At 50.4% G+C, this 23,801-nt stretch overlaps 2 protein-coding genes across 3 annotated transcripts; both read right to left on the bottom strand.

The window, feature by feature from the left end:
• Window positions 1-1,736: 1,736 nt before the first annotated feature.
• Window positions 1,737-11,037, bottom strand: LGALS4 (galectin 4). Of its 2 annotated transcripts, XM_007114566.3 has the most exons (10): window positions 10,815-11,037; window positions 10,375-10,463; window positions 8,554-8,758; window positions 7,058-7,192; window positions 5,000-5,026; window positions 4,838-4,876; window positions 4,634-4,663; window positions 4,243-4,331; window positions 3,886-4,051; window positions 1,737-3,804 (listed from the first exon to the last, which is right to left on the bottom strand). In XM_007114566.3, exons 1-10 carry the CDS (start codon window positions 10,857-10,859, stop codon window positions 3,658-3,660), a joined length of 972 nt encoding a protein of 323 aa, XP_007114628.1. In that variant the 5' UTR covers window positions 10,860-11,037; the 3' UTR covers window positions 1,737-3,657. The 2 variants fall into 2 exon arrangements, with proteins under 2 accessions (XP_007114628.1, XP_054934918.1); XM_055078943.1 differs by lacking the exons at window positions 1,737-3,804; window positions 3,886-4,051; window positions 4,243-4,331; ... (1 more) ...; window positions 4,838-4,876; window positions 5,000-5,026 and having other exon boundaries at window positions 7,121-8,758.
• A 1,315-nt stretch (window positions 11,038-12,352) lies between these two features.
• ECH1 (enoyl-CoA hydratase 1) lies at window positions 12,353-22,558 on the bottom strand. The gene is made up of 10 exons (XM_007114567.4): window positions 22,328-22,558; window positions 21,716-21,923; window positions 21,502-21,590; window positions 14,541-14,665; window positions 14,408-14,456; window positions 14,219-14,283; window positions 13,411-13,481; window positions 13,249-13,320; window positions 12,837-12,987; window positions 12,353-12,658 (listed from the first exon to the last, which is right to left on the bottom strand). The coding sequence occupies exons 1-10, from the start codon at window positions 22,458-22,460 to the stop codon at window positions 12,554-12,556; spliced, it is 1,068 nt and encodes a 355-aa protein (XP_007114629.2). The 5' UTR covers window positions 22,461-22,558; the 3' UTR covers window positions 12,353-12,553.
• Between the last annotated feature and the right edge of the window lie 1,243 nt (window positions 22,559-23,801).

Genomic DNA, 23,801 nt, shown 5'->3' with positions numbered 1-23,801 from the left:
TTTGGCAAACTATGGCTGTTGGTTAAACCCACCCATTACCTGTTTTAATAAGGCTCACAATCTAAGAATGGTTTTCACATTTTAAAATAGCTGAAAGAAAATGAAAAGAAGAATAACATTTCTCTTAACACTTCAAATGATGCGAAATTCAAATTTCAGTGTCCATAAATAAAGTTTTATTGGGACACAGCCATGCTCTTTCGTTTATGTACAGCCTACTGGCTGCTTTGGTGCTTCACCCGTGGAGTTCGGGAGCTGCAACAGAGACTGGGTCACCCACAATGCCTAACATATTTACTATGTGACCATTATAGAAAAAGTTTGCAACCCCTGCTCTAAAGGCTTGACTGGGATTGGAGGAGCTTCTTCTAAGAGGGCTCACACACATGGATGTTGGTAGGAGTTTTCAGTTTCTTGTCACATGAACACTTACATAGGACTGTTCAAGAAGTTACTGACTCCTCCCGGAAGAGTCACTGAGAAATGAGAGAGCAAGAGAGCAAGCCAAGACAGAAGCTGTAGTGTCTCTTTTTTTTTTTTTTTTTTTTTTTTTTTTTTTGCGGTACGCGGGCCTCTCACTGCTGTGGCCTCTCCCGTTGCGGAGCGCAGGCTCAGGACGCGCAGGCTCAGCGGCCATGGCTCACGGGCCCAGCCGCTCCGTGGCATGTGGGATCTTCCCGGACCGGGGCTCGAACCCGTGTCCCCTGCATTGGCAGGCGGATTCTTAACTACTTCGTCACCAGGGAAGCCCCGATCTCTGACTTTTGGTTGGAATGTTTATTTCATTCACACTTGATGTCGTGATTGATATAGTTGGCTTCATGGCTGCCATTTTGCTATTTGTTTTTACTCTGTTTGTCCTTCACTACCTGCCTTTGTGTTAAACAATTTTTAGTATACCATTTAAATTCCTCTGTTTTTTTTTAAACTGTGTATTTTGAAAGCTGGTTTTTAAATGGTCACTCTAGGGATGACAATATACACTGTAAATGATCACCATCAACTTTATGTTAATACAGATTTAATTCCAGTAAAGTATAACAGCATTGCTCCAATATATCTCCATTTCCCACCTTATTTTGTGCTATTGTTGTTATATATATCACATTCATATATGTTATACACTCTACAATATAGTGTTATAATTTTCACTTCTACAATCAGTTTTAAAGAAAATAGAAGAAAAATAAGACATTTTATTTATATAATTTTGAAAAATATTTATCCACATAGTCATAATTTCTAGGATTCTTTATTTCTTCCTGTGGATTTGATGTCATTTTCTTTCAATGTGAAGGACTTCCTTTAGTATTCCCTACAGGGAGGTCTGCTAGCAATGAATTCTCAGTTTTTGTCTATCTCAGAACATCTTTCTTTTGCCTTCAGTTTTTTTTTTTCCTTCTTAACATTTGCCTTCAGTTTTTAAATATAGTTTTGTTGAGTATAGAATTACTGACAGTTTTCTTTTGTTTAGCACTTTGAATAAATCATTCAACTGCCTTCTGGCCTTCATTGTTTCTATGAAAATTTAGCTGTGAATCGTACTGCTTTCCCCTGTACATGATGAGTTGTTTTTCGCTTATAGCTTTCAAAATTTTTCTCTTTGTCTTTTTTTTTTTCTTCCAGCAGTTTAACTATGATGGGTCTCGGTATGGATCTCTTTGTATTTATCCTACTTGCAGTTCATTGAGCTTCTCGGATCTAGAAACTAATGTCTTTCATAAAATTGGGTAAGTTTTCAGCCATTATTTCTTCAAACATACTGCAACAGTGATAGAAAACTAAACCATGACCTCTCCAGCTCTTTAGGGGACCCTCTCCCTGTGCCCCTCTAGGCTCGTGACTGATGTATCTTCTGACAGCCATCCCTGGGCAGTGACTGTTCGGTAAGGGAGGAGGGAGCCCAGAAGAAGGAGAAGACTGCCTCAGACTGGAGGCTGCCCAGGTCAGCCCTCCTCCCTTCCTGACCTCCTCAGCATCCATCCAGGGTCTGAGGGCCCCCAGAACATCTTTGATCAATGTTTGACAAATCCAAAGAATCATTTGGAGAACTCAATGAAAATATTGATGCCCAGGACCCACAACAGATTTACTAGGCTAGAACATATGAAATTATTGATATTTAACCACTTTTAACCTACAAAAATGGCATTTTTGTGGTTTAACCTAATCATGGTCTGGGTTGGGGTCAGGTATCAATATTTTTTAAAAGCTCCCCAGGGGACTGCAACGTAGGGCTGTTTAAGAACTAGACTAGGGCTTCCCTGGTGGCGCAGTGGTTGAGAGTCCGCCTGCCGATGCAGGGGACGCAGGTTCGTGCCCCGGTCCGGGAAGATCCCACATGCCATAGAGCGGCTGGGCCTGTGAGCCATGGCCACTGAGCCTGTGCGTCCAGAGCCTGTGCTCCGCAATGGGAGAGGCCACAGCAGTGAGAGGCCCACGTACCGAAAAAAAAAAAAAAAAAAAGAACTAGACTAGGTGAATGAATGAGACAATAAACTGAGTGAGTAATTGAATAGACAGTGACAAATGACTGGATATGTGAACAAGCGAGTGAGTGAATAAATAAGAGTGAATAAATGGATGCATGAAAGTGTAAATAAATGAACAAATTATTAAATCAACACAAAGATGATGATAAAAGGATGTTTGAATGAATGACACATGGTTAGTGGACAGATGAAGAGATAAATGGATGGATAAATAATTGGAAATGGATGGAGGAATAGATCATGAAGAGAAGAATGGATGACTGGATAGATAAAAAATGGACAAATGGATGGATGGATGGATGTGCTGGAAGGCAGAGAACTGCATAGACAAATGAAGGAGGGAGTGAAGAGATGAAAGGATGAATGAAATTTGGATGTAAGGATGGCTGAGTGAATAGACATATGGACTAATAAATAAGTAGTTAGATGTTTGAATGGATGGATGGTCAGATGGATGGGTGAACGGCTGGATGATGAATGGATGAACAGCTAAAATGGAGAGGTAGAGTGGATGGATTGTTGAATGTTTAGATGGATGGATGAACGTATGCTCGGATGAATGTTTGGAAAGATTGATGGATGATGAGATAGATGGATGGAGGGATGAAGGGATGGGTGGATGGATGAAAGGATGGATGAAAAGATGGCTGGACAAACAGACGGATAGATGGATTGGTGAGTGGCTCAATGGTTGGATGTTGAATGGGTATGTGGACTTTTGGTTGGATGGATGCAGGGTGGATGGGACAACAGGCTGTACAGTGGTTGAGCACGTAGCCTTGGGAGCCCAACCACCTCAATTTGTATCCTGGTTCTGCCATTTATGGACTCTGTGACCTTGGGCAACAGCTTTATTTTTCTTTGCCTGTCTCCTCATCATTTACAGATGGAAAATAATAATAGTTCCTACCTCCTGACATTGTGAGGAGTGAATGGGTTCATACACATAAAGCCCTAGATTTATTATGATGAGAGGATGGATGGACAGATGATTGGATGGCTGAATGGACAGTGCATGATTGAACCAAGAAGGAACGAACAGTGAGGGAGGCGAATGGGGTCGTGTACACTCACAAGACACCCTCAGACATTTTATTAGGGGCTTAAAAAGGAGTCCTACAGGATCTTCCTCTGTGTTCCCAAGGGTTATGGCCCCAGGAATAGATCAGATCTGGACATAGGACAAGGTGACATCACCCTGGATCTCCACCACGTCTACCCTCTGGAAGGCCGAAAGGCGATGGGAGAAGTCGAAGAGGTGCTGGCCGTTGGCATACACCTTGAAGCGATCCATGCCACAGCGAATGGACAGCTGCAGAGAGAGGGGCGGGCATGAGGCCAGGGCCAGGACAGAGGCTTTGGAGGAAAGCAGGGAAAGAGACCCCAGACTCACATCAAAGAACTGTCCAGGACCAAACGGGTTGTAGGAGACCTTCCTTTCCTCGGCTCCCCACAAGCCATTCAGAAAGCTGTTCCGAACCACGGTGCCCTCATTCAGCCGGGGGTTAATGTGCAGAGCCAGGTCCCCTGAGGATCCCACCTTGAAGTTGATGACAAAGCTGGGGGCAGAGAGAAAGGTAGGAGTAAGATGGGTGGGGAGGAGGTGGGGGAACGCTTTGCTCCCCAAGGAAGGAGGGGACTGGGGACTGGATTCCCGGGTCTCCAATGGAGGAGGAGGCTGAGGGCTCAGACTCCTAGGACTGAGGGATGAGGAGGACCAAGGATTCACACCTCAATCTAGATTCCGTACCTCTTGGCTGTGGGGGGTACGTAGCCCTTGACAATAATGGTTCTTCGGGCTGTAAGCCCCCCTTGCAGTCTCCCATTAAATGGCACAGGCTGTGGGAAGAGAACATGGTGTCCCATCATCTCTCAGGTCCCCAGAAGCCAGAGGCAGGGACAAATTTTCAGAGAGGGGCTCTCACTTGTCCTGGGAAATGTCCCAAACCCCCAACCTCCACCCCCTCTGACCACCAACTCCACCCTCTCCCCACCCACCTCCCGCCCCAAACACCCTCTGCCCACTCTATTTCCTACCTTCTCAGGGCTCCCCATGGTTCAGGACCCCCGACCCACCACCAGTTCCTGCTTCCCCACAAACTGCCCACCACAGAACCCTAAACTCCCACCAGAGACCTTACCGGGTTGAAGGTTGGGGGTCCCTCCATGGTCTGTGGAGTGAGCAAGAGTTATTATTCTATAATATTCGGCAAATATTAGGCCCACCTACTACATGCAGGCGTAGCTCTAGGTGCTGGCTTAGTACAACTGGGGATCCAGTCTCTCTGACCACCCTCCAATTCTTGCCACCCACCCCCAAATGGCCACACAACCCCCCCACTTACAGGGAGGTTACTTGGCTCTTGGTGGTACTGCCCGGGACCCTACACAGATGGACGGAAGGCATGAATGGAGAGAGGCTGGGGGTCCTTTGGCTGCCCTAGGACCTCCTCAGCCACCGAACCCCGCCTCAAGGGGAAGTCCATCAGCCACCGGCAGGTACTTACTGGGTATGCCGGATTAGGCATGGGTATCTGTGGGCACAGAAGGAGAAGGAGGCAATGAGGGGGACCCTAAACTAGGGCCTGGAGGGTGTCAAGGATGCCCGCCCCAGGGCAGCCTACCACCACCATCCAAGGGAACTCGGGGTCAAAGGGTAGCACCCAGCTGGCTCATTCATGGAGAGGAACTCGCCGTGTTTAGGGATCTCCAGTGCACAGCGAACCCCAGCCCACTCCTTTAGGACAAGGCTGGTAAATTCTGTTTTTGTACCCACCCCTGTCCTGGCTTCCTGCTGACCCAGGACCCTCATCCACTTCTGTCCTCCCGCTCAATCCAGGAGCCACACGATAAAGTGTGCACCCTCATTACACACCCCGGGGCCCACCCAACACCCTGCTCACCTCATCTCCAACCATGATTTGCCCCTCACTCTACATACGCACCCCTGGGGCAACTAGGGGTGCTTTAACCAGCCAAGTTCCTGTCTCTCCCTTGTCTGTCTCAGCTCTTTCAGTCTGTGTGTGACTGTTTCTGTTTCTCAGCCTGTCTTACTCGCTGTCTCTGTCTCTGTTCCTCTCTCTCATCCTCACCTTCTCACCAGTGGTTCCTTTCCCCGCCAAACAATTTTTATTCACTCTTTCTCCCTGTTTCTGATGCACTCATTTCTGCCTCGACTTCCGTTTTAAGCCAGCTATCCTGAAGGTCCTGCAAAAATTGCTTCATTGTTGTTTTTCTTTTTATCCTGGCTGCGTTGCGCGTTTTGCAGGATCTTAGTTCCCTGATCAGGGATTGAACCCGGGCCCTCGGCAGTGAAAGTGAGGAGTCCTAACCACTGGACCGCCAGGGAATTCCCATGTTGTTTTTCTTTTTAAAATACATTGATGAGGGAATTCCCTGGCGGTCCAGTGCTTAGGACTTGGCACTCTCATTGTGGGGGCCCGGGGTTCGATCCCTGGTCAGGCAACTAAGATTCCCCAAGCCATGCAGTGCAGCCATAAGTAAGTAAGTAAGTAAATAATAAAATAAAATACACTGATGAAGCATAAGAGTAAAATGAACACCCATAGGCCCAAGGCCACCTTAGGGATGAAGACATTCCCAGCGTTTCCTCATCCGGGAGGCAGAGGAGTGGTTTGATCCGTGCCTCTGCCGCTTACGAGCTCCAGGGCCTTGGGCAGGTTACTGAAGCGCTCCGTGCCTCAGTTCCCACATCTGTAGAATGGGGCTGATGATCATCCGGGTACTTTCCCCTTGGAGGGGCTGGGGGACTTACAGGCTGGGAAGGGTAGAGCCCTCAGCTGAAGGACATGCCAGGGTTCTGAAGTTTGGGCTTCTCCAAGTAGTGTTGCTGTGGGGTTCTAGTGCTTGTGTCTTGGCCAGTTGTTCACCGTGGACCTGGTAGTGGGGTTTCATGGTCACCGGTGTGTGTCTGTTCAGCTTCTGTAGATGCCGCCCAGTTATTCCCCGAGGTATGGGAGTGTCGGCCAGTCCGCAGCCTCACCAGCCATCGGTGTTATGTGCTCGTGTTATGTGCTCGTTGTAGCCCTTCTGGCGGGTGTGTCATGTGCCTTGCTCGTTGTAGCCCTCCTGGCGGGTGTGTCATGTGCCTTGCTCGTTGTAGCCCTCCTGGCGGGTGTGTCATGTGCCTTGCTCGTTGTAGCCCTCCTGGCGGGTGTGTCATGTGCCTTGCTCGTTGTAGCCCTCCTGGCGGGCTACAATCCCTGGTCGGGGAACTAGGATCCTGCAAGCCACGTGGCGCAGCCAAAATAATTAAATAAATAAATAAAATAAAATGATGGTGTAGAAAATGGTGCAAATACCTTAAAAAAAAAAAAAAAAGACTCTCCAAACCTCCTGTATGTGCCCCACCCCCGCACTGACGACTTGTGGCCACTACTATCTGGTGACACATCTGTCTTCCCAGTAGACTGTCTCGGTTGCCGCTGGGTCTCTGGCATCACCTGGCAAAGGGTCTGGTACAGAGCAGGTGCTCAGGAAATAAGCGCATGTAGGGATGAATGAAGGAAGAAAGCAAGCAAACAAGAGAGGGACACACCACACACCTGGCTTGGGGCGGGCTGGCCTCCGATGAAGTTGATCGATTGAAGCTGCAGGTCGCCATCCACGTGCAGGTGGGTGACCATCTGTAGTGGGATCCGGTGCCCAAACTCATAGAAGGGATTCCCATTTACCACCACCTGGAGGGCAGGGGTCAGGTCAGAGGTGGCACCTCTGACCCTGGAAGGTAGAAAACAGGAAGCAGGAAACAGGGAGATTTTTAACTTGGGGTCACAAGTTTTGAGGGTGAGCTGGGACAGCCTCAGAGTCAGGAATATTGAGTCCACAGGTCAGAGGTCAAGCTGAGGTCAAAAGTCAGCTCACAGATTGGTGGGAGGACGAGAATAGAGAATTTAGCCTGAGGATGGAGACTGGGAGATAACTGAATTGGAGTCCTGGTTTTGGTACCATATGATTGGGTGTCAGGTCCAGCTCTGACATGTCTTGGCTGTGTGACCTTAGGTAAGTCACTCACTTCTCTGAGTCTTTGTTTCTGCATCTGTAAAATGGGATCTTGCTCTGGGACTGTTGGGAAGGCATGTCAAAGGCACTGTGGAAATCCCATGTAGAGCCTTGCCTTGTCATCGCATCTCAAGAGTACTGTAAGCCATCACGGTTCTATTTATAGTGCTAAGCAATGGGCACAGCCGAGACCCAGCTCCCCGGGACTGAGAGCTTCCTACACGCTAAGCGCTTTACCTGCTGGCATCAACATGGTGATTGGCTCAACAGCTCCATAAGGGAGGACAAAACACTGTCCCTGTTGTTCAAGAAAGCAGAGGTTCCAGGTGGTAGAGTGACCAGTTCAAGGTCACATGCTGGAGAGAGGCAAAGCCCAGACTTGAACCCGTGTCTGTCCGAGCTCAAGCCCTGATGTTAACCTTGGTGATGAGGTTAGATATCTGGTGTCCATATGAGGGCAGATAACGTCCAGGTAGATTATCCTCTCAGAAGACTTCTCCCATGGGTCAGGCTGGGACAGATGTGCACAGGGTGTCTGATGTGTGTCATTTATGGGGAGTGGCAGGCAGGGGATGGAGAGAACTCCATTCATATTTATGAATGAAATTATATGATAGCTGGGATTCGCTTCTAAATAACCGGAGGGGAAGTGGAAGGTAGAGCTAGGAGCAGAGGAGCCGGAGTGGACAGCTATCGGTGCCGGCCAAGGGGAGGAGGGCTTCCCAGGGCGCTGCGCTTCCTGAGAAGAAAGGGCCAAAATACATACCTCGCAAGAACACGGGAGCAAGATGTTATGCGTGAAACACATTAGAAGGCTCTCCGAGGTGGAGGAATGGGAATGAGAAAAAGAGAGGCAGGAGAGGAGGAAAAGAAAAGTGAGGGAGGAAGGGAGGAGGGAGGGGGAAAGGAGAGAGGAAAAACGAAGAAAGAAAGGGAGAGAGGGAGGGATCAGGGGAAGGCAGAAAGGCAGGGAGGGAGGAAGGAAGGGAAGGAGGGAGGGAGGGATGGGGAGGGGAGGCCCCGCCCTCGAGGCTCCGACCTTGTAGTGCTCGGCCAAGACCATGAACACCAGCTCGAAGGCGGCGCCCTTGCTGAAGGGCATGCTCCTTTTCTTCTCCTCCTTGCCCCAGTTGCGGTTCTGCCTCGTGTTTAAGACCACCTTATCCCAGCCGTCAAAGCGGGGATTGAAGTGGAAGGCGACGTCTGCCTCTGGGCCCTGCCCCACCTCGAAGTTCACGAAGAACCTGGTGGGACACGAAGGTCTGTTCCCCTGGCCGCCCATGCCAGCGCACTATTGACCCAAGACTGGAGGGGGAGATCGTGCCCCTGCACTCCAAGGGGCAGAGTCCCACCACTATCCCTTTGCTCGCTCCCTTTCCTTATGAGACCCCCTTCTCTGACCCAGCTTCAAATAAGACTGCTACTGGGACTCCTGCGTTTACCCCAGCCCAGTCTCTATAGGCTCAGGTCTCTCTGCCCCCTCCCTGGCTCCTGAAGGCCATTCCCCACATGCAGCCAGAGGGACCCTGTGAAAACCCAAATAAGAGCTCCTTCCACAGCTCCCTTCACACCAGCATCCCCCAAATTATTCCAAGGGGGCAAGTACACACCTACCTCAGGACCTTTGCACTGGCTGTTCTTTCTGCTTGGAATGCTCCTCCCTCAGATACACCCCAGGCTCCCTCCCTCACCTCCTTCAGGTCTTTGCTGAAAAATTCCCTTCCCAGGAACCTTTCCCTGGCCACCTTATTTAAAGGGACGATGCCACACAACCCCTACCCCACATCTGCTCCCATCTCCCTTCCCTCCTCATTTGTCTCCATAGCATTTATCGCCAGCTGACTTATTATATATCTGACTTATATATTTTTTATCTGTCTCTCTACTAGGATGTCAGCTCCATGAGGACAGGGATCTTTGTCCTGTTGAATGCTCTGTCCCCAGCGCCTAGGCACAGAGTGGGTACTCGGTGGACACAGAAACAATGAACAAAGAAACAACAGTCCTATGACATCATTCAATTATCATCACCATTTTTTTTTTGTTTATCATCACAATTTTAAAGCCATAAAAAAAGCTAAGTGGACTTCCCTGGTGACGCAGTGGTTAAGAATCCGCCTGCCAATGCAGAGGACACAGGTTTGAATCCTGGTCCGGGAAGATCCCACATGCCGCGGAGCAACTAAGCCCATGCACCACAACCACTGAGCCCGCGTGCCACAACTACTGAAGCCCACAAACCTAGAGCCCATGCTCCACAACAAGAGAAGCCACCGCAGTGAGAAGCCTGCGCACCGCAACAAAGAGTAGCCCTCCCACCACCGCTCGCCTCAACTAAAGAAAGCCCGCATGGAACGAAGACCCAACGCAGCCAAAAATAAATCTAAAAAATTAAAGAAAACAAAAAGCTAAGAGTTATTGTAGTGCTGACTATACGACTCTATATGTTTTACATATTGAATCCTCAAAACCCATTTTACAGATGACAAACTAAAGCACAGAGAGCTTTCCCAGTCACACGGTTGGTAAGTGACAGAGCTGGGACATGAACTCAGGTGGACCAGCTCTGAGCCTGTGATCTTAATTCATGCTGTCATACCCATCAATTCCAATCCAGTGTCCCAACTCTGGGGCCACCTGTCATGGTGAGTCTCCCTAACACCTCCCAGCCTCCCTCCTGATCTGATCACCAAGCCCTGGACTCCCCAGACCAGAGCTGTTCTTTGGCCATCAGGTGCAGTGGCATAGAGCCCTCTTCTCAGCCGGCAGGGAGGAAGGGAAATAGGCCTCCTGCACCTGGGCTGGAAGCCCCCTGTTTGTAGCCCCCTCCCAGCCTAGCCTGGCATGGGGAGGGTCTTACCTCTTCATATGCTCGCTGGCCACTCCTTGGATGTAAATGGACATTCCAACTCTGAGATTGCCTGGGATGGGCCTGTGGTAGGGCAGCGTCTGCAGAAGGGGCCAGGTGAGGGGCCTCAAAGGCCATCTGCCTATTGCAGCCCTTACTACTCAGTCAGAATCCCCTCCAGCCCCCCTCCCTTAAGCAAGGGAGAGGAAACCAAGGGGTGAGGTATCAGCGTGAAGATGAAGAGGGCTGAGAGCTGGAGATGGATGTAAATAGTCTATCAGGGTGGGAGTAAGTCAAGCCCCAGGGTCAGTACTGGGTAAATCAGACCCACAACGGCCGGGTGGGCGCCTCTGAGGATCAGGGTGAGGGTAAATTGGTGCGTGGAGGTCAGGGTGGAGCTAAGCCAGGGACTAGGTCAGGGTGGAGCTAAGCCAGGGACTAGGGTATCTCACCGGGTTGTAGGTGGGCTGGTAGCCTGGTGCAGGAACAAAGGCCATCTTGAGAGGCTGGGCTGGTGGCTTCTACGGTGAGAAGAGCTGCAGGAGTAGGGAATGGCGGCAGATAGCAGCTGGTGGGTGGCTCTTATACCTGAGGAGAAGGGAGTGGCTGGCAGGGCAGGGTCCACGGGGTCCCTCTTCTGGGCATCCTAGGCACACATCTTCTAGGGCACCCCCAGTCTCCCTTCTCTTACCAGCCTCCCTGGTAACCAGCCGGAACCCAGATCTTCTGGGCCGGGCCTGGGGTACTCAGCTCAGGACCGCCTCCTCTAGGCCCTTCTGCAAAGAGGAAGTGCTGGCGAACTTTGGCCCTTCAGGGGCCTTATCAGAGCCCATAAAAACCTGGCTGACCCTTTGTTGTCAGAGGGAGGGTGAGGTCAGGAGGGTTGGGCAGGGTAAGGCTAAAAGCAGTGGCCCAGGACAGATGGGCAATGGAAACAAGTGAAAAAGCAAGGAGGAACTGGGCACTCTTGATACTCCCAGGAACTGTTCAAGGACCTAAATTTATTGCTGCATGCCTCTAACATGTACGTTATATTGTACACGTAGTGGTTTAGATCACTGACTTCTGGAGCCTGAGGTTCTGGGTTAAGCTCCCTCCTCTGCCTCTTCTTCGCTGTTTGATCTTGTGTCAGTGCTTTAACCTCAATTTGCCCATTTGCCCATGTGTTAAATAGGGAATATTAATAGTATTAACCTCATAGGGTCCTTGAAAGGAATTACTAAGTTAATAAATATTCATAACAGGACGTGGCATATAGGAGACACTAAATTAAGGCTTGGGGACTTCCCTGGTGGTCCAGTGGTTAGGACTCCGTGCTTTCACTGCCGTGGCGCTGGGTTGCATCCCTGGTCGGGGGAACTAAGATCCCACAAGTCTCCCACAAGCCGCACGGCGCGGCCAAAAAAAAAGAAAAAAAGGAAAATAATACCTTGTAAATTAATGCTTGGTCTCTTGCCCTCATTCCAAACATAAATCCAGGACGTTGGTTTATTTTTTATTTTTTTGGCCACACCACGCAGCTTGTGGGATCTTCGTTCCCCCACAGGGGATTGAACCCGGGCCACCACAGTGAAAGCCCTAACCACTGGACCGCCAGGGAATTCTCCAGGAGGTTGGGATTACATATGGAAAAGAGAACTCAGAGCTTAGAGAAGTGAGGCAGTTGGCCCAAGACTGGGTAGCAGCAGAACCCTAGCCAGACTCCAGCACCGGAACCTACAATGCTGTGCAGTGAGTGGGGGTCAGGCAGGGGAAATGCCGCCCTCAAGCCTGGAGCAGGCAGGAAGACCGTCTGTGGCCTTTCACATGACTTGCTACCAGCCCTGGCCTGCCCACTGCCACTCTGAATGGTCATCACCTGCATGGCTCCCATGCCCATTGGTTATATCTCTATCTCCAACTTTCAGCACAACCGTGGTCCTTGGAGCCCCCAGGATCACCATGTTAACCCCCTTTCTGCCTCGCCTCTCTCTCCAATAAGGACACCAGGTTCTTTATATTGCTTTATTGTTCGTGGGGCGAAGACAAGGCATGAGTAAAGCTGTGTCATAAAGTTATACACAGGGAGACTGGCCAAGAAGACAGCGAGGGGGACCATCTTCACTAATCCTCCCTCTCTGTGAATGAGGAAGCGCAGGCATGAGACGGGACAAAGCTAGACCCTGGGCCAGGACCTGGGACGAAGGGCCTCTCAGAGCTTGGAGAAGGTGATGGTCTTCAGTTCCTTCTTCTCCATTAAGGCCTGGAGAGACTTAACGACGTCCTCTGTCTGCAGCATGCTCATGTTCCAGGATTTCTGGATAGAGACGGCGGCGGGGAATGGAAAGGATACGGGAAGATTTTAATTGGACCAATGAAAAATGGGAGATTGCAGCGCACCAATCAGAGGACAAGGCCTGCAAGCGGCCGCTGTGCCCTGATTGGTTGCTCTGGGAACAGAGGCGGGATGTGATTGGTCAGACGGAGAGTCTCACCATGAAGTTGAGGCTGTCTGTCACCGAATGGTCGCGGGAGTAGAGCAGGTTGATCTTGGTGCTCTGCACCGCCACGGGGCTCTTGCTGGAAATCTCGGCTGCCAGGGCGAAGGCCGCATCAAGCATGACCTCCTTGTCTGGGAAGACCCGGCTGAGGATGAAAGGAATTTGGAGCCGGAGGTCTGAGAAGAGCTCTCCTCCCCCTCTCATGGATGAAGAAGTGGCCAATCACAGTAGAAAACGGAAGATACCACAGTGAAATGGACCAATCAGAGCAGGGCAGTAGACTCCAGACCGCCCAGAGAGAGGAGGCCACTTGGAATCCATGAGTTAAGGTACACGGGGATCCAGAAAGCCCCACCCAGATCTGGCTGCCCCTGAGCTCTTATCCAGCACAGGCCTCAGCCCCTACCTGACCAGCCCACTGTCCAGGGCCTCGTCAGCCATCATCTTGCGGGCAGTGAAGGCCAGCTCGTTGACCAGGCTGCAAGAGGGCAGAGTGTGTCGGGGGTGGCAGTCATCCCAGGTCTAGGAGATGTCCTGCCGTCCCCTTCCCCAGGTTCCTCTCACCCACCTCTGGTTCCCGATGACTCTGGGCAGTCGCTGCAGGGTTCCCACATCCGCTGCCAAACCTAGGTCCACCTCCTGGGGGGAGCAATCCTGTCCGTGCTTGGTTTCTGCCCACTACTGTCCCCCATGCAACCTCAATGCCAGTGAAATTCTGCATTTACTGCAGAGGTCCCACCCCACCCCCACCTCAGAGACTCCCGTTCCAAACACCCCGTTTCATTCCCATCCACATATTTTTGCCCATATAGGTTCCTTCGGTCTAGAATACAGCCCACCTTCCAATTCCTCTGCCCTCCCAATTCTTTGAGGTCAGCTGCATCTATCTCCAGACGGAAGCCTTGCTTATCCCTGCCCTGCCCCCCTCCATCCATGAGCTCCATCGTGCCTCCCGCGCCCTCCAGCACTGACGCCAGCAGCGCCCCCAGCCTCAATCCCTCCCTGACAACTTTACTCACTCCTGACCTCACAATGACTGCATGACCTACCCTTGACTTCCTCCCTGGCCAAGTGTTACTTTTTTTTCTTTTTTTTGCTCCTGTGGCACGTGGGATCTTAGTTCCCTGACCAGGGATCAAACAGGTGCCCCCTGCATTGGAAGCACGGAGTCTTAACCATTGGACCACCAGGGAAGTCCCAAGGGTTACTTTTTAAGGTTCAGTTCTAACTAACTCTTCCAGGAAGCCATCTAGACTCACTCCCACCCCCTTAGCTTGCTCTGTCCCTGCTCTACCCCTGCTCTGACCTGTCTCTGCCACTCATTTCCCAGCTCTAAGCAGGGCCCAGGGAAGCAGAAGCTCGGGAGGATGACTCACCTTCACCTGGAAGGAAGCATCCTGGGTACAGTACCGGATGTCACAGGCAGTGATAAGATCCACTCCTGGGAAGTAGAGACCAGGGACACTAAACCACAGGACTGCTCCCCGCCCTCCCCAGACTGTGGGGTTGCACCTTGGGCCAAAGTCTAACTAGCAACAGATCTGGGTGGGTGGCTGCAGACTCACCTGCACCAATGCAGCTCCCGTGGATGGCGCCAATCACCGGCTTAGGGCACTGGAAGGGGACAGGAGGGGCAGGGTCAAGGTTGGTCCAGGAGCGGCAGGCAGGGGGGATGCCCTGCTAGCCTCCCAGAGTCACCTTCTCGATGACGCTGAAGGTCTCTTGGTATCTGCTGAGGAGGCTATGGAGGTGCCAGCTGATGCGGGCCACGTCGTCTCCTGCAGGCTGAAGGAGGCCTGAAGCCATGTCCACGAAGTCGATACCTGGTGGGGAGATCTGGGGAGGCTCACCTGGCCGCCCAGGCCCAACCCATTGCCCTGGCTAGAGTTCAGAGGCCACGCAAACCACCACAGTGGAGACAGCAACTCACACAGGAGGGACTGCGTTTGGGGTGTGAAGTCAAGGCAAGCTAACGTATATCAAGTCTTTGCTCGCTTTAGCCTCACAACGACCCTCTGAGGTAGGTCCTATTACTACCTCCATTTTCCTGGGGGAGAAACTGAGGCACGGGAGCTTAAATCACATGCCCAAGGCCACACTGGCTTGTGAGCAGTGGAGCTGCGATCTCACACCCAGAAGTATGCAGCTGGCTCCAGGGGCCATGCTTTTCACTGTGATGCCAGGTGGCCTGGAGGTCAAGGTTTTGGGCACGAGCAACTGCGTCAACGGTGGTAATGTTTCCTGAGACGGGAAGCTCGGAAATGGAGAAATTTTTGTGGCTCCAACTTTAAGACAATCCCAAGTCTGACCTTTCCTCCACTGACCTGCCTCCACAGTCTGTTCCCCACCCGCGGCCAGAGGGCACCTGTGATCACCTCAGGGCCCTCTCTTCTCCCAGGTCTTTTGCCAAGACCTTACCAGCCCTGCACAAGCATCATTTCCAACCTATTCCACTGGGCACGCAGGCCTCCATCAGCTGTTCCAACAACACAACACATTCGCTTCCCGGGGCCTTTGTTCCTGCTCCTCCCTCTGCCTAGAACAGCCCTTCCCCAGCAATCAGAAGACCGACTCCAGGCTCCCCTGGTGGCGCGGTGGTTGGGAGTCCGGAGCCTGTGCTCCGTGGCGGGAGAGGCCACAGCGGTGAGAGGCCCGCGTAGGCCACAGCGGTGAGAGGCCCGCGTACCGCAAAAAAAAAAAAAAAAAAGAAGACCGACTCCATCACACTGTTCAGGCCACAGTTCAAAGGTCAGCTCCTCAGAGAGGCCCCCTCTGGCCACCCTGGCTAAATAGCAGCCTGTCACCCGTCACCTCCTTTCTCTGCCATATCTCCCGCACTGCCTTCTTGTTATCACATAATTGTACGCTTATCTCATTTAGTGCCTGTCTCCCTTTCTAGGATGTGAGCTCCATGAGAGGAAGAGTTTGTCTTCCCCACCTCCCCACCCCCAAGGAGTTTGGCTTTTTGCCCACCACTGTATCCCCAGTGCCTACCAGGGCCTAGTACACAGCAGGTGCTCAATAAGTGAACAATACAGACAACAATCTCTGCCCCCATGGAGCTGCCCTTCTATGGGAAACAAACAGGTAAGAAGATACATTCTGTCAGGTGGCAATAAGTACTAAAAGAAAATTAAAGGAGGGAAGTGGAATGGAGTGTGTGTGTGTGTGTGTGTGTGTGTGTGAGAAGATACATTCTGTCAGGTGGCAATAAGTACTAAAAGAAAATTAAAGGAGGGAAGTGGAATGGAGTGTGTGTGTGTGTGTGTGTGTGTGTGTGTGCGCGTGCACATGCACAGCGAGGGCTCTTGCAGTATTAACTAGGGTGGTCAGGGACCCTCTTAACTGAAAAAGCGACATATGAATAAAGATCTGAAGGACCACAGGGAGGGAGCTGTAGGGATATCTGGGATAAGAGAGTTCTACATGTCAAGAACAGCCAGTGCAAAGGCCCTGCGGTAGGAATGCCCCCGGTGTCTGTGTGAGGACCACTGAGGCCAGCGTAGTGGAGTGGAGTGAGCAAGGGGGAAAGTAGGAAGAGCCAACGTCAGAGAGGTGACAGAGGCAGACTCTGTGGGGCCTTGTGGGCCAAGAAGAGGACTTTGGCTTTGACTCTGAGTGAGGTGGAGCTACGGGGTGGTTCTGAGCAGAATTTTCTTCTTCCCGAGGTGAATCACTCTGATTCTTTTGCCTGTCCTCTGAACAATGGTATTTGACAAACCTGAAAAATCACTCCCACCTTCAGCCACACCCCTGACTCTCTGAGGCTCTGTTGCCTGCACAGCTTGTTTAAATGAACAAGAACAGAGGAGTGCTGACTCAGGGTAGAGCTGAACTTGTGCAAGTTAAATATGGGTAAGACAGAACTCCTCTGTGTGACCCTGGTCAGGTCACTCCATCCTTTGGGTCTTGGGTTTCTGCTCTGTAAAATGAGCCTAAAATCCTTCCGAGAGCTGATGGGGCTGCAAGGATTCAAGCGACAGAGCCGAGAGGCGCTTTGAGCGATGCCTGGCACATAATGGCATCACAACAGTTACTATTATTATATACTCCGTCTCAGCCGAGGCCAGAACCGCCTGCATCAGCCTGCAGGCATCTGCCAGCTTCCCACTAGGCCTGCACAGCTTGTATGACTCAGTGCGAGCCACGCTTACCCCCAGAACAAGCCCAGCTTGGCACCTGGCCACACCTCCTCCCGCTGGTTTTGCTGGTTTATCCGCCCTACCTGGATCTGCAGACGGGGTGTCTGCAACCCCTTGGAATAAAGGGCCCCAGACCACGGTACAAGGTGTCCCCCTCCAGAGTCAGAAGTCATTCCAGAGAGGTCCCCTATCTCGTTCCCTGGAAACCTCTGAAGGTTTCAGATCTCCTTCATCATCACAATTAAGTTATTGATAATCATCAATAATAACAGCTACGGGGACTTCCCTGGTGGCGCAGTGGTTAAGAACCTGCCTGCCAATGCAGGGGACACAGGTTCGAGCCCTGGTCCGGGAAGATCCTACATGCCACGAAGCAACTAAGCCCGTGCGCCGTAACTACTGAGCCTGCGCTCTAGAGCCCACGAGCCGCAACTACTGAGCCTGCGTGCCACAACCACTGAAGCCCACGCGCCTACAGCCCGTTCTCCACAACAAGAGAAGCCACCGCAACGAGAAGCCGGTGCACTGCAACAAAGAGTAGCCCCTGCTCGCCACAACTAGAGAAAGCCCGCGCGCAGCAACGAAGACCCAACGCAGCCAAAAATAAATAAATAAATAAATTTATTTTTAAAAATAATAATAACAGCTACATTAATAAAAGTTCCACATGAATTGATGTTTTGTGCCAGCGCAACGAGAAGCCGGTGCACCGCAACAAAGAGCAGCCCCCGCACGCCACAACTAGAGAAAGCCCGCGCGCAGCAACGAAGACCCAACGCAGCCAAAAATAAATAAATAAATAAATTTATTTTTAAAAATAATAATAACAGCTACATTAATAAAAGTTCCACATGAATTGATGTTTTGTGCCTATTAACTCGTTTCATCCTCACGGCAACCTGATGAGGTGGGGGCTCATAGCATCTCCCTTTTCTTCAGATGAGACCACAGAGAGGTGGAGGTGTGTGCAGCTGGCAGGGGTGGGAGGTGGCGGGCTCCTCTGGCTAGACATACTTTGAACCAGCCTGTCAGACACCTGGGCCATAGTCACTTAGCCGTGAAGAGCAAGGATTCTGCAGCAAGGCAGCCCATTTTCAAAAATCCCAGCAGTGAGAACTGAGCAAGTTTCTTCCTCTCTCTGGGTCTCAGTTTCCTCACCTATCAAATGGGGCTGGGGACCAGGCCTGTCTCACAGGGTCGTGGTGAGAATTAATACGTGTAAGGTGCTCAGAGACACTCCGCAAACGTAAACAAGTGTGGGCTAGTTCTTTTTTTCTTTTTTTTCAAATTAGTAGTTTCATTCTATCATTGAAACTGCTGATTAAGTTGAATTTCTTCTTTCTGGCCTTCAGATCGAAAATGGGACGAGACGGCCACAATCGGCTGTGAGCTGAAAGACGAGGACCCCAGGCCTGGCATGGCTACACATGAACCCTCATCCTGCACTCCATGAGGGAAAGGGCTCAGAAACAGGGGCTGCTTTCTGTTTCGAGGTCCACGGCACCCAGGAAGGGGGCTGCACTGGAATGTTGAATGAATGAACGAAGGAATGAGGGAGAACAGAGAGAGTTGTAGAGAGAAAACAACGGACACGACACGCGGAGATGTAAACAGACGAAACAGAAAGAAATACATTGTCTGAGCAGGATGAACTATCATTACAGACTAGAGTGTCTGATGTCTCTATGATGCCGCTGCTTGGAACTGACCCAACTCAGGGCAGGGGGCACTCAACTGGAGTCTCGCTGGCTTCTGCTGACTCATTGGTTTCTTCCCAGGCCCCTGATTCTTGAAGGAGGCTCCTGAGCGCCTCGAGGGCGTTTAAGACGCCCACTGTTGTGTTATTCTTGAGTAAAGCAGGACAGCTTTTGGAAGCCCAGCCAGGGCAATGCCCCTTCACAGAGATTCAGGGCTAGCCTGGTGACTGAAGGCCTAAGGTTTGAAATTCTCCTCTTGAAGAAGTGCTGTTGGGATAGCTGGGATGCCCCAGTAATGGTTCCTGCCACTTCATTAACAGGCTGTGATAAGAAGTGGAGAGCAGCACACCTTCTACCTGGGTACTGTGAATTTTGCTGACACAAAGGGTGTCCTCTACCCGGTGCTGACAGACCCTCGGAACTTCACATCTTTCCTGCTTTAACCTGTGTGAGCAGCCGTCAACCTCCTGGGGTGGGGAGAGGGGACTGCCTAGAAATTTGGGGGCCAAAATCATTTAGGTGGTCTTTACTTGGTCTTATCAAAAGGATTCCAATAAAATATTTTAAAGCAAATTTTTAAAAAAAAAAGAAAGAGATACATTGTTTACTGTCTGTCTTCCCCACTGAATTGGGAACTCCGTGAGGGCAGGGCCTGGGGCTGCCTCAGTCACCACTGGGACCCCAGCACTAGGCTGGGCCCTGTGCAGAAATCAGTGTCTGTGACCCTCCACTTCTGGTGTGGACCCTCCTACAGGTGCCAACTATGTGCCCTTGTTAGACAAGATCCTATTACCTGAAGGCACCAGGGAGACCCCGGAAGAAGTGACTGGCCGAGTTACCTGTTTTTAAAAGTTAACCTGAGGGCAGGCTGAAGTTGTGCTTGAAGAACCAAAGGACAAACAGAGCCCAGGGTGACCTCAGCTGATAGAAAGCGAGGGGGGGAAATTCCAGAAAGCAGAGCGCCAGAGAGGGGAGCCCCAGGTTCTGTGTATAAGCTCTGCTCAAATCTCTTGTTGACCCATGAAGCAGGCAGGCAGCCCAGCAAAGAGATTTAAACACTGACTCCAACTTAGCTGCTAAAACAGGAAACTCAACACTCTGGAATTATGTAATAGGATCCTGAATTTCCACATCATTTTCTCCCATAGTCCAATATCCAGGATACAATCTAACCTTACTCTGAAAACAAAGAAACAGGAAAATGAGACCCATTTTTTTTCAAGAGAAAAGATAAGAAACAGAGACTGACGCCAAGGCAACCCAGATGTTGGAATTAGGAGACAAGGATTTTAAAACAGCCATTGTAACTACGGTCAATGATGCAAAGAAAAATATGATTGTGGGACATCCCTGGTGGTCCAGTGGTTAAGAATCTGCCTTTCAATGCAGGGGACGCACGTTTGATCCCTGGTTGGGGAACTAAGATCCCACATGCCGAGGGGCAACTAAACCCGTGCACCACAACTACTGAGCACGCGGGCCACAAGTAGAGAGAAGCCCGCACATGGCAATGAAGAAACCGAGTGAGCAACTAAGAACTGACGTAGCCAAAGATAAATAAATATTTTTTTAAAAACATGATTGTGACAAACAAAAAGATATGAAACTGTAGCAGAGAAATGGAAAATATAAAAAAGAACCAAATGGAAATTTGAGAACTGCAAACTACAATACAGGCATACCTCATTTTACAGCACTTCACAGATACTGTTTTTTTCTTTTGATTTTTTGGCTGCATGCACCACACAGCATGTGGGATCTTAGTTCCCTGACCAGGTATCGAACCCATGCCCCGTGCATCCCTGCATTGGGAGCAGGGGATCTTAACCACTGAACCACCAGGGAAGTCCCACAGATACTGTGTTTTTTACACACTGAAGGTTTCTGGCAACCCTGCATTGTCAAATGGTTAGCATTTTTTAGCAATAAATTATCTTTTAATTAAGGTATGTACTTTTTTTTTTAGACATAATGCTACTGCACACTTAATAGACTACAATATAGTGTAAATGTAACTTTTATATGCACTGGGAAACCAAAAAGTTCGTGTGACTTGCTTTATTGCTATATTCGCTTTATTGTGGTAGTCTACAACTGAACCCACAATATCTCTAAGGTATGCCTGTAACTGAAATTTTAAAAAATCATTGGATGGGCTTAACAGCAGAACAGAGATGACAAAGGAGTCGATGAATCTGGTCAATGGAAATTATCCAACCTGAAGAATAGATCTGTGGGACAATCAAAAGATCTAACAGACATGTAACTGGAAATCAGTTCACGTGGACTGAGTAATTGCATGAAAGCATACAATTTTTTTTTTTGGCTGCGCCACTCGCAGCTTGCAGGATCTTAGCTCCCCGACCAGGGATTGAACCCGGGCCCCTGCAGTGAAAGTGATGAGTCCTAACCACTGGACTGCCAGGGAATTCCCAGAAAGCGTGTAATTATTACAACACGCTTTACTGACATAAAAAAAAAAACAGATTCTGGGTGATTAAAGGCCTTGATCAGGGCCACAGATTCAGGATGAAAACCCTGACTTTAGAGCCGATGATCCTGTCATGTTCTGTTGGACTAATTTCTTTTCTTTTGTTTTTGCCGCACCGTGCGGCATATAGTGATGAACCCATGCCTCCTGGAGTGGAAGTGTGGAATCTTAACCACTGGACTGCCAGGGAAGTCCCATGGACTAATTTCTGTATTTGAAAATGATCAAAGTGGAAGTTAGAAGCGGCTTAAAACACTAATTATGAATCATTACTCTATTCCCAGGAGCAGGGGAGACTGGCAGGGGTGGGTGTGGAGAGCACATGGTACCTGAAGTGAACATTTTTCCTGCGCCAGAGATCACCACAGCACGACAGTCAGCATCTTCTGCAATCTTGTTGAAGCACACCACCATCTCGCTGTGGGGGAAAGCGGGAAGGGCTATGTCTGGCGTGGGACTCCCCTGCCCTCAGGCCCACCTCTGCCCAGTCCCTTAGCCCCTGCCTCCTCCTGCAGGCAGGCCTCCAGGATCTGCAGGCCAGACCTCCAGAAGGCCTTGTTCATGGCGTTTCTCTTCTCCGGCCGGTTTAGCTGCACGTGCAGAATGTGTTTCTGGGCAGATGTCACCCGAAGGGACTCATAGCTGTGGCCTGGGGCTTCCTCGGGGGCTGCTTTGGAGGCCTCATCTTGTGCAAAGGAACTCATGGGATGAAGGTTAAGGCTGAGACCCAGGTTGGTGCGGGCTGTCAATCCTGGGGAGATGAAGGAAGGAAGAGCCATTGATGACCCCAGATTGGGGGCACAGCACCTTCAAGAGCAGAGGGCACACATCTCAGGGACACTAGATTGGGGAACACCGGCCTGTTAGAGGCCTTGGTTTAGGGACATACAGACTTTAAGATTGGGGTACACTTATCAGTGGCCTCCGTATGAGGACCACTTCAGACCCGTGATCGTGGTACTGACTCCAGGTTGGGAACACTGAGCCGTCAGAGACCCGATTGTAAGACAAAGGCCGTTTGGATGGGGGCACATGGATCCCTGAGTTTAATAAGGGGCTCGGACCCTGCGAGACCCGGGACAGGCCTCCCCGTCCAACTGTCGCTATGACAGCACGACAGCTCAACGGATCCCCAAAGGTCAAGAGGTGACTCACGCCAGGTCAGCAAGTTGCGGAGTCTCCGAGAAGCCACTATCACCGCCGCCATTGCTACTGATTCGCTGGAGTAAACCGACAGGAGGAAGCTAAGGGGGCGGGCACTAAAGGCCGCCATATTTGGTGAGGGCATCGAAGCCGCAGCCTGACCCCGGTGACGGGCCTCTTCTCGCCATCTTTACCCAGGGCAACCGGAAACAGCCTTCTAGGTTCGCCGGCCATTAGAGTGATTCGGTCATGGAATCATTGGGCCAGTAGATACCCGGACTAAGAAAATGGTTCACACTGCTCTTGGATATTCTGTACAGAATTCACCACAGCTGTTTCATAATGGTGGAGAAATTGAAGACAGATGAATGTCCAAGGGCATAACGGCAGAATAACTGCAGCTCTGCAAGTTTGCAATCATGCATTTGTACCATATTAACTAAAAAAAAAGAAAAAAAAAAAAAACACAGGGGGCTTCCCTAGTGGCACAGTGGTTAAGAATCCGCCTGCCAATGCGAGGGACATGGGTTCCAGCCCTGGTCCGGGGAGATCCCACATGCCTAGGAGCAACTAAGCCCGTGGGCCACAACTACTGAGCCTGCGCTCTAGAGCCAGCAAGCCACAGCTACTGAAGCCTGCGTGCGTAGAGCCAGTGCTCTGCAACGAGAAGCCACCGCAATGAGAAGCCTACTCGCCACAACTAGAGAAAGCCCACGAGCAGCAATGAAGACCCAACGCAGCCCAAAATAAATTACAAAATAATTTTTAAAAAATAAAAAAAGTTACTACTGAATTTATCCATGTAAGGGAATGGGAACATAGGCTGGCCAACATTAAGCACTGACTGTATAATCTGAATTGCCACACCACCGCAGGGTTGTACTATTTTACGTTGTATGCAGAGGAAACCGGCTGGGGAGAAGTCACTAGTTCAAGGTCTCTGTCTCCGGCAAATGGGGTTGTAATGAATACTTTGCATTTTTTAAAAATTTATTTATTTAATTTTTTGTCTGTGTTGGGTCTTCGTTGCAGTGTGCGGGCTTCTCATTGCGGTGGCTTCTCCTGTTGCAGAGCACAGGCTCTAGGCGTGTGGGCTTCAGCAGTTGTGGTTCACAGGCTCTAGAGCACAGGCTCAGTAGTTGTGGCCAACGGGCTTAGTTGCTCCCTGGCACGTGGGATCTTCCCGGACCAGGGCTGGAACCTGTGTCCCCTACACTGGCAGGTGGATTCTTAACCACTGTGCCACCAATGAAGCCCTACTTTGACTTTTTTTTGTTTCTTTTTGGCTGCATTGCACACTGCATGCATGTAGAACTTTCCAGACCAGGGATCAAACCTGTGCCCCCTGCAGGGGAAGGGTTGAGTCTTAACCACAGAATCACCAGGTAAGTCCTACTTTGCCTTCTTAATGTGTCAGATGGTAAGGCTCTTTTGGAAAACAGAACTGTTTGGTCAGCTACACAATGGAGAACTCTGGAACCACTAA

The sequence above is a fragment of the Physeter macrocephalus genome, chromosome 17, assembly GCF_002837175.3.
Source record: "Physeter macrocephalus isolate SW-GA chromosome 17, ASM283717v5, whole genome shotgun sequence".
Classification (NCBI taxonomy): domain Eukaryota; kingdom Metazoa; phylum Chordata; class Mammalia; order Artiodactyla; family Physeteridae; genus Physeter; species Physeter macrocephalus.
The sequence above is the reverse complement of the archived record's forward strand: the minus strand, read 5'-3'. Positions and strand labels throughout refer to the sequence as shown.

What these genes read in the sequence shown, in the direction of transcription:
- ECH1 (XM_007114567.4), bottom strand. Translation starts at nt 22,460, where the DNA reads ATGCCCTCACCAAATATGGCGGCCTTTAGTGCCCGCCCCCTTAGCTTC. An exon ending in ATGAACAAGGCCTTCTGGAG is followed by an intron (nt 21,591 to 21,715) that starts GTCTGGCCTGCA and finishes TTTCCCCCACAG; the next exon opens with CGAGATGGTGGTGTGCTTCA. An exon ending in AGGAAAAATGTTCACTTCAG is followed by an intron (nt 14,666 to 21,501) that starts GTACCATGTGCT and finishes TCTCCCCACCAG; the next exon opens with GTATCGACTTCGTGGACATG.
- LGALS4 (XM_055078943.1), bottom strand. Translation starts at nt 10,859, where the DNA reads ATGGCCTTTGTTCCTGCACCAGGCTACCAGCCCACCTACAACCCG. An exon ending in ACCAGCCCACCTACAACCCG is followed by an intron (nt 10,464 to 10,814) that starts GTGAGATACCCT and finishes CCCCTTCTGCAG; the next exon opens with ACGCTGCCCTACCACAGGCC. An exon ending in GCCAGCGAGCATATGAAGAG is followed by an intron (nt 8,759 to 10,374) that starts GTAAGACCCTCC and finishes GTGTCCCACCAG; the next exon opens with GTTCTTCGTGAACTTCGAGG.